Source organism: Neoarius graeffei, chromosome 11 (genome assembly GCF_027579695.1).
Source record: "Neoarius graeffei isolate fNeoGra1 chromosome 11, fNeoGra1.pri, whole genome shotgun sequence".
NCBI lineage: Eukaryota > Metazoa > Chordata > Actinopteri > Siluriformes > Ariidae > Neoarius > Neoarius graeffei.
Window position 1 is genome coordinate 27,139,011 of NC_083579.1, and position 13,922 is coordinate 27,152,932.

Here is a 13,922-nt window from a genome sequence, read left to right on the forward strand (position 1 = left end):
TATGCATGACATCATGTCAACAGGGTCTATATTAACTGACGCAACCTGGAATCCCTGCCGCATTCCTGTTTATGCATCATGCTTGATCTATTCATGAAAAGTGGCGAAAAAAAAATGTTGGTCTTGGTTTTAAATATATATATATATATATATATATATATATATATATATATATATATAAATCATTAAAACCATATATATATATATATATATATATATATATATATATCACACACACCATGGTGGTGTAGTGGTTCGTACTGTCACCTCACAGCATGAAGGTTCTGGGTTCGAGGCCTTTCTGTGTGGGGTTTGCATGTTCTGCCCATGTCTGCCTGGGTTTCCGCCGGGTGCTCCAGTTTCCCCCACAGTCCAAAGATATCCACTCTCAGCCCAACCGCTGGACCTCTGAACCACCACTCAAGGTTACAGAGAGAAAGTAGGGAGAGAGAAAAAAAACAACAAAAAAAGATAACTTTAACTTAAACAAATTTGTATAGCCAAAAAGAAAGAGAAAATGTCAAGTGCATTTACCTTTGGGGGGAAAAATGGTAAGGAAATATCACGAAGTCCGATGAAAGTCTCGTGTGTTAGACCTGAACAAGAACCTAATTTTCTCAAAATAAAGAAAATGAACCTAGTGAAGTAGCGATGAGATGGAGGAGTGACATTTAAGTAATATAAGGTGTCTGGATAAATCAGTAAAATATAAAAAATGTACTGTTTTTTTGTTTTGTTTTTGTAAATGCATGGTGTTTGAAAAAATTTCGTGTGACTATAACATAAACCTTTCTTAATTCTTCTCTTTTCTCAGGACTTATTGACTACAACTTCCATTGCTTCAAGAAGGCCATAGAAGAAGTGTTTGACTTGAGACTGAAAGTGCAGAGAAACCGGAAACTTCTGAGCCAGAGGAGGTGGAGCAGGCAGAGCGTGCCAAACAGGACACACACTCAACACCACTGAATGACACTACATAGTTTCACGTTGAGAATAAACCCAGCCAAATTATTCATATAATCTAGATTCACAACTATCTTAATTCTCTCGGTGTGTTAACAATTTTTTATATATATTTAAGGCAAATATTAATAGAAAACAACAACTGTGATGTCCATTCATTAGATTTTTATTAGCATAACTTATATTAGATTTGTCAGTTTATTAAATTCATAACTGACAGTAGATTAAGGTTAGATGTGTGATGATAGGTTGTTGATTGTAATGTGACTCAGTGTGAGTGACCCAGTGAGTGGGAAGAAAAGAATGATATATACTTTTTTTGTTTGTTTGTTTTTTTTATTTTAGAGACTCCTACAACTGAATTACCATATAAAACTGATTTCAGGTGGCACGGTGGTGTAGTGGTTAGCACTGTTGCCTCACAGCAAGAAGGTTCTGGGTTCGAGCCCAGGGGCCGACGGGGGCCTTTCTGTGTGGAGTTTGCATGTTCTCCTCGTGTCTGCGTGGGTTTCCTCCGGGTGCTCCGGTTTCCCCCACAGTCCAAAGACATGCAGGTTAGGCTAATTGGTGGCTCTAAATTGACCGTAGGTGTGAATATGAGTGTGAATGGTTGTTTGTCTCTATGTGTCAGCCCTGCGATGATCTGGTGACTTGTCCAGGGTGTACCCCACCTCTCGCCCATAGTCAGCTGGGATAGGCTCCAGCTCGCCCGCGACCCTGCACAGGATAAGCGGTTATGGATAATGGATGGCTGGATGGAGACTGATTTCAGTAGATTGAGTTGGCAGCAAAATTACATCACATTTTTGTTTTAAACAGCAAGAATAAAGGACAGGTTGAGATGAAACACTGAAGAGACAGATTTAAATGCAGAAAATGAAATGCACCCTTTCTTTCCTTTGTTTTCTTTCATGTAGTCAGTCAGATTAGACATGTTTGTGGTCTGAAGTTAATGAAAGCTTATAACTACCAGTTTGCCATCTAACAACAGACATACAGTAGACACTGCCCAGGGAAAAAGAAAGTCATCATTTCGATTTAAATAAGCAAATACTTAAGTGCCTTTGATTGGTTAATTACTGCAGTGATTGTATTTCAGCTGGCAGCAATTCTTTTACCCCTAACTGATGCAGTGAGTAGTTTCTCATTTCTTAAACAAACATGTCAGAAGACGCATCCCATGGGCATGAAATAGAGGTGACTGTGTTTCAGAAGGGTCAAATTATTGGCCTGCATCAAGCAAAGAAAACAATTAAGGAGATTACTGAAGTGACTGGAATTGGGTTAAGAAATGTCCAGTGCATTATTAAAACCTGGAAGGATGGTGATGAACTGTCAACTTCACAGAAGAAATGTGGTCAGAACAAAATGTTGACTGACCATAATCAGAGATCACTTAAATGCTTGGTGAAATCAAATTGTAAAATAAATAAATAAATAAATAAATAAATAATCGACAGTAGAACTCGTGGCAGCGGCACGGTGGTGTAGTGGTTAGTGCTGTCGCCTCACAGCAAGAAGGTCCGGGTTCGAGCCCCGTGGCCAGCGAGGGCCTTTCTGTGCGGAGTTTGCATGTTCTCCCCGTGTCCGTGTGGGTTTCCTCCGGGTGCTCCGGTTTCCCCCACAGTCCAAAGACATGCAGGTTAGGTTAACTGGTGGCTCTAAATTGACCGTAGGTGTGAATGTGAGTGTGAATAGTTGTCTGTGTCTATGTGTCAGCCCTGTGATGACCTGGCGACTTGTCCAGGGTGTACCCCGCCTTTCGCCCATAGTCAGCTGGGATAGGCTCCAGCTTGCCTGCGACCCTGTAGAACAGGATAAAGTGGCTAGAGATAATGAGATGAGAACTCGTGGCTAGGTTTAATAGTGAAATAGAGTATTAGTGTCTGACTTTTTTTTTGGCTGGGCAGTGTAGTTTGGATTAGTAATGTAATTTGAATGTAAACCATTACACAGAACAGCAGAGACTTGGAGAGATCGAGAGATGTCGTCACCCAAATCATTGTGCCAGCAATCAGTGCAGGTTGCATGACTGGTCATTTTTACTCGTCGAGCGGTAATTGTATTGACAAAAAAATAACTGACAGATCGTCTTTTGCATAGTTAAAGCATAAAATGATTGAGGACACCATTATTTTTTAGCTGTGATGTTAGTGTCTACAAATACACAGTCTACAAATTACATTTCTATTTGTAATTCTTTCCAAGGCTGCAGTGAACAAGGAATAGACATAAATCAGTGCAATAACCATGTATAATAATAATAATAATAATAATAATAATGTAAAGTGCATTTGTGTGAATGCCCTGGCAGATTGTTTATGTCCAATAACAGAGTCCTCCTTATGGCTTAATGTTTCCACTTTGGATGAAGGATGCTTGATTTACAGCAGTGTCTGTGAAGTTTTTCCACCATGTTTAACTCCATCCTCAACAACGATTGGATTGGCCTCTGATCTGCTACTTAAACCTTGTAGCGCCAGTGCAAAACTAAACAAGCAAATCTGGACACAAAACATGGATTGGTTGTTACATTTGGGTGTAAGGGAAATTTCCTTTCATTTTTGGCTGAACTGTTGCTTGAAGATTGAAAAGATGTTTCCTGCTTTCTTTTAAATTTGCATTCTTTTAGCTTTTTTTAACATTGAAATGTAAAAAGTGCATACACTTATGAACTATTTGCACAAATGTGTGTGTGCGTTATATAAAAGAGATTCATTTTTAAAATTCATTCCTGTACACTGACATTTGTTACTGTTTCTTGGAAACAAAGAAGAAAAAGCTGTAAAATTATTGTTGAAGAAAGAATACAGTGGGAATTAAAATCGATCAAGGGTGGGTTTCCCAAAAGCCTCTTCACGCTAAGAGCATCTTAACAAGGCGAGAGAGTGTTCATTGTGCTGCTCACTCTACCATTTAACGATGCTCTTTGTGCTATGATGCTTTTGGGAAACTCGGCACAGATCAGCATTTAGTTTTGTGTGAACTTCTTAAATGTAGGACAATTACATCAGTTAGGTGCTAATTCTGCCTTTTTGTAACATCATGAAATCAATGTTGAAATGTTTGCTTTACATAATCAGCAACTCAGCCTTAATTTTTTCATAATAGTTCCATTTTGAAACTGCTTTTAAGTGTTAAGACAAATTAGTGTTGAACTGTTTATACTCATTGTTTATTATGCAGCTAAGTTGATGAATATTTATTTATTTATACTATTAATAAAGATTACATAAAATTCTCTTTTCCTGTCTGTCTGTCACAGTTCAAAAAAATATTCAGTCACTTCTTGTCTTCTCTCAAAGTACTTATGAAACATACACTTTTAGACAAAAAAAGGAAAAATATTCTTTGGATATTTAAAGGTTCCCATTATATCAAACTTAATATCTTATTTCCAAGATAAGGTGCTATTTTAACTGAATATCTCATTATTTCAACTTGATATTATTTTCAAGGTAGTATTTTTTTAACTTTATCAAAATGGTATTTTAAAATTAGTTATTTTTAACTAATTATTTCAAGATTTTATGAAGTTAATATCTTGTTTCTGGACTTAATAGTTTGTCTTATTTCAAGATAGCATGTCATTATTTTAACTTAGTATTTTGTTATTTTGATAACTTGAATAATTTTGGAATAATGAGAAGTTGAAATAATATCTTGAAATGTTTAGTCATTAAATTAAGATAATGAGATAATGTCAAATTTATGTCATTATATTATATACGGAAAATGTGGCCTTAAGTCGAAATAACACTAACGTAACAACATATCTTGAAATAGCAAAATACTGTCAAAATAGCCACATACTATCTGGAAATAATGAGATGGTAAGTAAAAGTAGAAACATAATACCTTGAAATAATGAGATATTAAGTAAAATTAACAGCATAATATTCTGGAATATTGAGATATTAATTTAAAATAGCAAAACTATAAGTCAAATTAACAATTTAGTATCTTGAAATAATGAAAGTCAATAAAAGTAGCAACATAACTTGAAATAATGAGATATTCAGTCAAAATAATAGAACTTGTGTGTTAAAATGTTATAAGTATTCAAATTTAAGAACTATTTCTAATGAAAATTCTGCTGCTTTTCATTCTCCTTGGCTGTTGTGTGAGCAACCAGCAGCAACACTGCACTGCTTTTGTAAAATGAATCAACACGCAGTTTTGATAACCAAATGACCTTTAACCTCCAGTGTGTCTGCAGACAAACCACACATACTAAAATGACTCTTAACCTGGATGATTGGCATCTCTCCACAGTTTCATTGGACTGAGTGATGGTAGGTGGATATGGTTGTATGTATGTGTGTGTGTGTGTGTGTATGTGAGTGTGTGTGTAATCCCAATGAATCTTTTACTTCAACACGAGAGCTATGACCCTGATGAGGTCAGAGCTGCTGATGTAACAGCTGCTCCTCTTGGGATCGCCGTTAAATTGTGCGTAGCAAAGCTGCAGTAGGTTACATAAGACAATTTCATGTTTGGGTTTTATAATCTCCTAAACTCCATTTACTCAGTAGCAGGAGTTGAATAAGCTACGCGCAAATCCGATGGTAAACCCTGTGCAGAGAGTTCATCATTTGTGATTTGCATTTCTGAAGTATTTCAAGGTACAAGGTTCAAGAGCTTTATTGTCAATACATACATCCATGTATAAGTATACAAGTGAACAGTGCATTGAAATGCCATATTTGTATAATTGAACTCATATTTACATGGAGTGCAGCACGGTGGTGTAGTGATTAGCACTGTCGCCTCACAGCAAGAAGGTTCTGGGTTTGAGCCCAGTGGCTGACGGGGGCCTTTCTGTGCGGAGTTTGCATGTTCTCCCCATGTCTGCGTGGGTTTCCCCCACAGTCCAAAGACATGCAGGTTAGGTTAATTGGTGGCTCTAAATTGACTGTAGGTGTGAATATGAGTGTGAATGGTTGTTTGTCTCTATTGCTGCTTTTCCACTACCAACGCGGCTGAGTTGGGCTGAGCCGTGCCGTGCTGAGTTGGGCTGAGTCGAGCTGAGTGGGGCTGTTGGGGTTGCATTTCGACTACAACCGCGCTGAACCGTGCTGGCTGGAAGTGGGTGGACACATTGGGTGGAGTTAGCGAAAGTGGGTGGACGTCATGTGATGTCGTTAAGCAGCGCAAACAGTGACATCAGTGAGCTTTTAAGCGGTAGTCTCACGACCCGAATAGTAAACAATAAACATGGAGGACATGGAGTCGTTAGTGTTGCTGGTCTTGGTGCTGTGGCTTGTTGTCACCGACAATGCCAACAGATACTGGCAAGAGCGTATAGATGAGGCGAGGCGCATAAGGCTTCAGAAATTCTCGTAATTCGTAATTATTCTTCTTCCGGGTTTGCAGTGTTTACAGATCCCAGTGTGCTCGCGGGGCGTGTGTGGGCATGTGAGGACACTCCTCCTCACCAATCAGTGCACAGGGGAGTGTCTGCTCACGCCCCCAGCCTTACTCGGCTCGGTTTGGCTCGCTTCAGCCCCACTCCAAAACGGTGCGAGTTTTAGGGGCTAAGCAGGGCTGAAGCGAGCCGAGTCGTGTTGTTTTTTTGGTAGTCGAAACGCGAGCCGTGTCGGGCTGAAGTGAGCTGAAGCGAGCTGAAGTGAGCTGAAAAAGGGTAGTGGAAAAGGGCCATATGTGTCAGCCCTGCGATGATCTGGTGACTTGTCCAGGGTGTACCCCGCCTCTCACCCATAATCAGCTGGGATAGGCTCCAGCTTGCCTGCAAATCTGAGCAGGATAAGCAGCTGCAGATAATGGACGGATGGAGATATAATATACAGGGGGCTGTAAAAGTAGGTATACAGTAAGGATTATACACGAATAACAGCAGCAGGGAAAGAGGCCTATTTTATATATATATATATATATATATATATATATATATATATACACACATACACACACACAACCCCGATTCCAAAAAAGTTGGGACAGTACAAATTGTAAATAAAAATGGAATGCAATAATTTACAAATCTCAAAAACTGATATTGTATTCACAATAGAACATAGACAACATATCAAATGTCAAAAGTGAGACATTTTGAAATTTCATGCCAAATATTGGCTCATTTGAAATTTCATGACAGCAACACATCTCAAACAAGTTGGGACAGGGGCAATAAGAGGCTGGAAAAGTTAAAGGTACAAAAAAGGAACAGCTGGAGGACCAAATTGCAACTCATTAGGTCAATTGGCAATAGGTCATTAACGTGACTGGGTATAAAAAGAGCATCTTGGAGTGGCAGCGGCTCTCAGAAGTAAAGATGGGAAGACGATCACCAATCCCCCTAATTCTGCGCCGACAAATAGTGGAGCAATATCAGAAAGGACTTTGACAGTGTAAAATTGCAAAGAGTTTGAACATATCATCTGCAGTGCATAATATCATCAAAAGATTGTCAGGACAAACAGACGAGGACCCAAGAGCGCAAGTTAAATGTTGAATTTATTGATAGCAGGGGAAAGGGAGTTGGGAGGATGTGTGAAGTTCACTGGCAGGAAGACTGAGAGGCAGGGATGGCTGGTGGGAGCGTGGTGGTGACGTCTGAGGTCTCCCATCTAAGTACTAACCAGGCCCAACCCTGCTTAGCAGCTGAGATCAGACAGGATCAGGCGTTGTCAGAGTAGTTTGACTGCAAGCTGACAGCCCTTGATGTTCAGGCGGTCTCCCAGCGAGCAGGCTCTCAGCAGGTAGACAGGACAGCACGACAGACAGGAGTTTGGGAACAGGCTGAAACACAGAGTCACAGGTCAGGTAGCGAGAATGGAGACAGAAATGCAGGGTCAGGTTACCAGGGCTGAAGAGTTGACGGAGTCGATGCCTTGAAAGACGATCTGACACTGAAGCTTGGGAGGACTGCAGTTTAAATACACACAGGGAAGGGAGCAGGTGATAGGCAACAGCCAATGACAGCCACTGAAAGTCAAATGAGAGTTAATGATGGTAATTGACAGCAGGTGAGCCTGATGGGGAAGGAGCATGCGGGCGTGGCAGGTAATACTGAGTGGAGAGGAGTGGAATGTAAACTGATGAGAGGAAAACCACAGGTAGGACCATGACAGAACCCCCCCCCCAAGGGACGGCTCCAGAAGTCCCTAGACACAGATCCACCAAGACGGGCGGGAGGAGGGGGAATACCGGTGGAGGGTCAGAATTCCTCTGACCAGTCAGTGTCCATAGCCTCCGCACCATCTTCACTGTCGGAAGACTCGTCATCCAAGGGCCCCCGCCCAGGATTCGGTTCAGTGTCAGACTCGGACACTGGAGCAGGGGCAGGGTCCGGAAGTGGATCCGCCCGGTGAGAACCCCTACGTCGACCCCGTCGGATGGAGGGCTGGTCAGGGTGTAGGCGATGGAAGTCGGCGATGAGGGCCGGATCCAAAATCCTTCCAGCGGGGACCCATGCCCTCTCCTCAGGACCATAACCCTCCCAGTCTACCAAGTATTGGATGCCCCTACCCCTCCGTCGAGAGCGGAGCAGTCGCCGGACTGTGTAGACAGGTCCACTCTCAATGAAGCGTGGGGGAGGGGGCGGCAGTGTTACCGGGACCAGGGGGCTCTCATGCACCGGTTTGAGTTTGGAGACGTGGAAGGTGGGATGTATCTTCATGGTCTTGGGCAGCAGCAGCCGAACTGCCATTGGACTGATGACCTTCTGTATGGGAAAGGGTCCGATGTAGCGAGGCGCCAATTTGCGTGACTCCACCCGCAGTGGTAGGTCTCGAGCAGACAACCATACCTTCTGGGCGACATGGTAAACAGGTGCAGGGGTCCTCCGCTGGTTAGCCCCAATAGCATAGCTGGTACTGGACTTCAGGAGTGCGGTGCGGGCCTGGGCCCACGTGCGGCGGGAGCGGCGGATGTAGGCGAGAGCAGACGGGCAGGTGGCATCTCCCTCCTGGCTGGCAAACAGAGGTGGTTGATAGCCATACACACACTGGAAGGGGGAGAGTCTGGTGGCAGAACTGGTGAGGGAGTTGTGGGCATACTCCACCCAGAGCAGATGTTGAGCCCAGGCGTGGGGGTTGCATGAAGCCACACACCTAAGTGCCTTCTCCAGTTCTTGGTTCATGCGCTCTGTTTGGCCATTTGACTGTGGGTGAAATCCAGATGACAGACTGGCAGTGGCCCCGAGGAGGTGGCAGAATTCTTTCCAGAAACTGGCGGAGAACTACAGTCCCCGGTCAGACACGATATCCCTGGGCAGGCCGTGGACTCGAAAGACATGTTCTAAGACGACCCGGGCAGTCTCCTTCACAGTTGGCAGTTTAGGGAGAGGCACAAAGTGGGTCATCTTACTGAAGCGGTCCACAATGGTGAGGATGACCGTATTACCTTCCGACGGAGGAAGACCAGTAACAAAATCCAGGAAGACATGGGACCAGGGACGCATGGGTACTGGCAGGGGCTGGAGTAACCTGGCTGGGGGCTGACTGGGGGATTTGTGCTGGTTGCAAGTGGGGCAGGCTCTCACAAAATCCTGGATGTCCTTCCTCATCAACGGCCACCAGAACCGCTGAGACAGCAGATGGAGGGTGCGTGTGACCCCGGGGTGACAGGCCAGGTGGGAGTCATGTCCCCTTTGAATAACCTGAGACCTCAGACCGGCTGGGACATAGAAACAGTTGAAGGGGCAAGCGCTGGGGCTTGGCTGGTCCCTGATGGCTTCTCGAACCTGCTCCTCGATGTCCCAGGTCAGGGCAGCAACGACACAGGGGCTAGGGAGGATGGGTGTTGATTCCTCCTTGGATGCCTCATTTTTCTGGAACATCCAGGAGAGTGCATCGGGCTTGATGTTGCAGGAGCCAGGACGGTAGGAAAGGACAAAGTTGGATCGGGTGAAGAATAATGACCACCGGCACTGGCGGGAGTTTAGCCTCCTGGCTGTCCGGATATACTCCAGGTTTTCGTGGTCAGTCCAGACCACAAACGGAACCTTAGACCCCTCCAACCAGTGGCGCCACTCCTCGAGGGCAAGCTTGACAGCCAGTAGCTCGCGGTTGCCGATGTCGTAGTTGCTTTCTGCTGGGGTCAGTCTTCAGGAGTAGAAGGCACAGGGGTGCATCTTGCCATCCTCTGCTGTCCCCCACAGCTGAGCCCGGCCAGTCAGGTGAGTGATGACATACCCCACCTTGGCTCCCTCCGTCGAGAAGGTCCTGGGCTGCAGAGAAAACTGGATACGGCAGCTGGTCAGGAATGGCCGGACCTGGTTAGGGTCACCATTGAAACATTCCGGATTACCAAGCTTCGGTTCCGGGTCACCGGGAGCTAGAGGCTGTGCCGCCAGGACTGGAGCAACTGGATTTCAAGGAGAAGCCACGGCAGAGGGGCTTGGTGGTGCAGACGGAGTGGTGAGGTTGGTGAGTACTTGGGTTAGCTGATACTGCTGGAACAGTTGTTGCTGCTGGTTGAACTGCTGTTGTTGGCCAAGCTGGAGCAGAGATGCAATGTCGCCGGACGGACATCCGGTTTATGTCTCCCTCTGTGCGTTCCAGTTGCTGCAGGGCGGTCATTTCGGGCTACAATCCCCATGCTGGTCGGGAAGGGCGCTGGGTCCATGATGGTCAGATCGTTCTGTCAAGACAAACAGCCGAGGACCCAAGAGCGCAAGTTAAATGTTGAATTTATTGATAGCAGGGGAAAGGGAGGATGTGTGTGTGAAGTTCAGTGGCAGGAAGACTTAGAGGCAGGGATGGCTGGTGGGAATGTGGTGGTGACATCTGAGGTCTCCCATCCAAGTACTAACCAGGCCCAACCCTGCTTAGCTTCTGAGATCAGACAGGATCAGGTGTTGTCAGAGTAGTTTGGCTGCAAGCTGACAGCCCTTGATGTTCAGGCGGTCTCCCAGCAAGCAGGCTCTCAGCAGGCAGACAGGACAGCACGACAGACAGGAGTTTGGGAACAGGCTGAAACACAGAGTCACAGGTCAGGTAGCGAGAATGGAGACAGAAATGCAGGGTCAGGTTACCAGGGCTGAAGAGTTGACAGAGTCGATGCCTTGAAAGACGATCTGACACTGAAGCTTGGGAGGACTGCAGTTTAAATACACACAGGGAAGGAAGCAGGTGATAGGCAACAGCCAGTGACAGCCACTGAAAGTCAAATGAGAGTTAATGATGGTAATTGACAGCAGGTGAGCCTGATGGAGAAGGAGCATGCGGGCGTGGCAGGTAATACTGAGTGGAGAGGAGTGGAATGTAAACTGATGAGAGGAAAACCACAGGTAGGACCATGACAAAGATTCAGAGAATCTGGAAGAATCTCTGTGCATAAGGGTCAAGGCTGGAAAACCATACTGGGTGCCCGTGATCTTCGGGCCCTTAGATGGCACTGCATCACATACAGGCATGCTTCTGTATTGGAAATCACAAAATGGGCTCAGGAATATTTCCAGAGAACATTTTCTGTGAACACAATTCACCGTGCCATCCACCGTTGCCAGCTAAAACTCTGTAGTTCAAAGAAGAAGCCGTATCTAAACATGATCCAGAAGCTCAGACATCTTCTCTGGGCCAAGGCTCATTTAAAATGGACTGTGGTGAAGTGGAAAACTGTTCTGTGGTCAGACGAATCAAAATTTGAAGTTCTTTATGGAAATCAGGGACGCCGTGTCATTCGGACTAAAGAGGAGAAGGACGACCCAAGTTGTTATCAGCGCTCAGTTCAGAAGCCTGCATCTCTGATGGTATGGGGTTGCATTAGTGCGTGTGGCATGGGCAGCTTACACATCTGGAAAGACACCATCAGTGCTGTGAAAGGTATATCCAGGTTCTAGAGCAACATATGCTCCCATCCAGATGATGTCTCTTTCAGGGAAGACCTTGCATTTTCCAACATGACAATGCCAAACCACATACTGCATCAATTACAGCATCATGGCTGCATAGAAGAAGGGTCCGGGTACTGAACTGGCCAGCCTGCAGTCCAGATCTTTCACCCATAGAAAACATTTGGTGCATCATAAAACGGAAGATACGACAAAAAAGACCTAAGACAGTTGAGCAACTAGAATCCTACATTACACAAGAATGGGTTAACATTCCTATCCCTAAATTTGAGCAACTTGTCTCCTCAGTCCCCAGACATTTACAGACTGTTGTAAAGAGAAAAGGGGATGTCTCACAGTGGTAAACATGGCCTTGTCCCAACTTTTTTGAGATGTGTTGTTGTCATGAAATTTAAACTCACCTAATTTTTCTCTTTAAATGATACATTTTCTCAGTTTAAACATTTGATATGTCATCTATGTTCTATTCTGAATAAAATATGGAATTTTGAAACTTCCACATCATTGCATTCCATTTTTATTTACAATTTGTTCTTTGTCCCAACTTTTTTAGAATCAGGGTTTTATATATATATATATATATATATATATATATATATATATATATATATATATATATATACACACACAGTTAGGTCCATAAATATTTCGACAGAGACAACATTTTTCTAATTTTGGTTCTGTACATTACCACAATGAATTTTGAACAAAACAATTCAGATGCAGTTGAAGTTCAGACTTTCAGCTTTAATTCAGTGGGTTGAACAAAATGATTGCATAAAAATGTGAGGAACTAAAGCATTTTTTAAACACAATCCCTTCATTTCAGGGGCTCAAAAGTAATTGGACAAATTAAATAATTGTAAATAAAATGTTCATTTCTAATACGTGGTTGAAAACCCTTTGTTGGCAATGACTGCCTGAAGTCTTGAACTCATGGACATCACCAGACGCTGTGTTTCCTCCTTTTTAATGCTCTGCCAGGCCTTTACTGCAGCGGTTTTCAGTTGCTGTTTGTTTGTGGGCCTTTCTTTCTGAAGTTTAGTATTTAACAAGTGAAATGCATGCTCAATTGGGTTGAGATCAGGTGACTGACATGGCCATTCAAGAATATTCCACTTCTTTGCTTTAATAAACTCCTGGGTTGCTTTGGCTTTATGTTTTGGGTCATTGTCCATTTGTATTATGAGATGCCAACCAATCAGTTTGGCTGCATTTGGCTGGATTTGAGCACACAGTATGTCTCTGAATACCTCAGAATTCATCCGGCTGCTTCTGTCCTGTGTCACATCATCAATAAACACTAGTGACCCAGTGCCACTGGCAGCCATGCATGCCCAAGCCATCACACTGCCTCCGCCGTGTTTTACAGATGATGTGGTATGCTTTGGACCATGAGCTGTACCACGCCTTTGCCATACTTTTTTCTTTCCATCATTCTGGTAGAAGTTGATCTTGGTTTCATCTGTCCAAAGAATGTTCTTCCAGAACTGTGTTGGCTTTTTTAGATGTTTTTTAGCAAAGTCCAATCTAGCCTTTTTATTCTTGAGGCTTATAAGTGGCTTTCACCATGCAGTGAACCCTCTGTATTTACTTTCATGCAGTCTTCTCTTTATGGTAGATTTGGATATTGATACACCTACTTCCTGGAGAGTGTTGTTCACTTGGTTGGCTGTTGTGAAGGGGTTTCTCTTCACCATGGAAATTATTCTGCGATCATCCACCACTGTTGTCTTCTGTGGGCATCCAGGTCTTTTTGCATTGATGAGTTCACCAGTGCTTTCTTTCTTTCTCAGGATGTACCAAACTGTAGATTTTGCCACTCCTAATATTGTAGCAATTTCTCGGATGGGTATTTTCTGTTTTTGCAGCTTAAGGATGGCTTGTTTCACCTGCATGGAGAGCTCCTTTGACCGCATGTTTTCTTCACAGCAAAATCTTCCAAATGCAAGCACCACACCTCAAATCAACTCCAGGCCTTTTATCTGCTTAATTGAGAATGACATAATGAAGGAATTGCCCACACCTGCCCATGAAATAGCCTTTGAGTCAATTGTCCAATTACTTTTGGTCCCTTTAAAAACAGGGTGGCACATGTTAAGGAGCTGAAACTCCTAAACCCTTCATCCAATTTTAATGT

The 13,922-nt window shown here is 43.8% G+C and overlaps 1 protein-coding gene across 1 annotated transcript in view; it reads left to right on the plus strand.

Moving 5' to 3' along the window:
• The window catches only part of rragd (ras-related GTP binding D), a 69,673-nt gene extending 65,534 nt beyond the window's left edge, over window positions 1–4,139 (plus strand). Inside the window, exon 7 of the mRNA XM_060932930.1 lies at window positions 815–4,139. Coding sequence (XP_060788913.1) covers window positions 815–966 — 152 coding nt within the window. The 3' untranslated portion in view covers window positions 967–4,139. The remainder of the gene's footprint in view (window positions 1–814) is intronic.
• The last annotated feature ends 9,783 nt before the right edge of the window (window positions 4,140–13,922 follow it).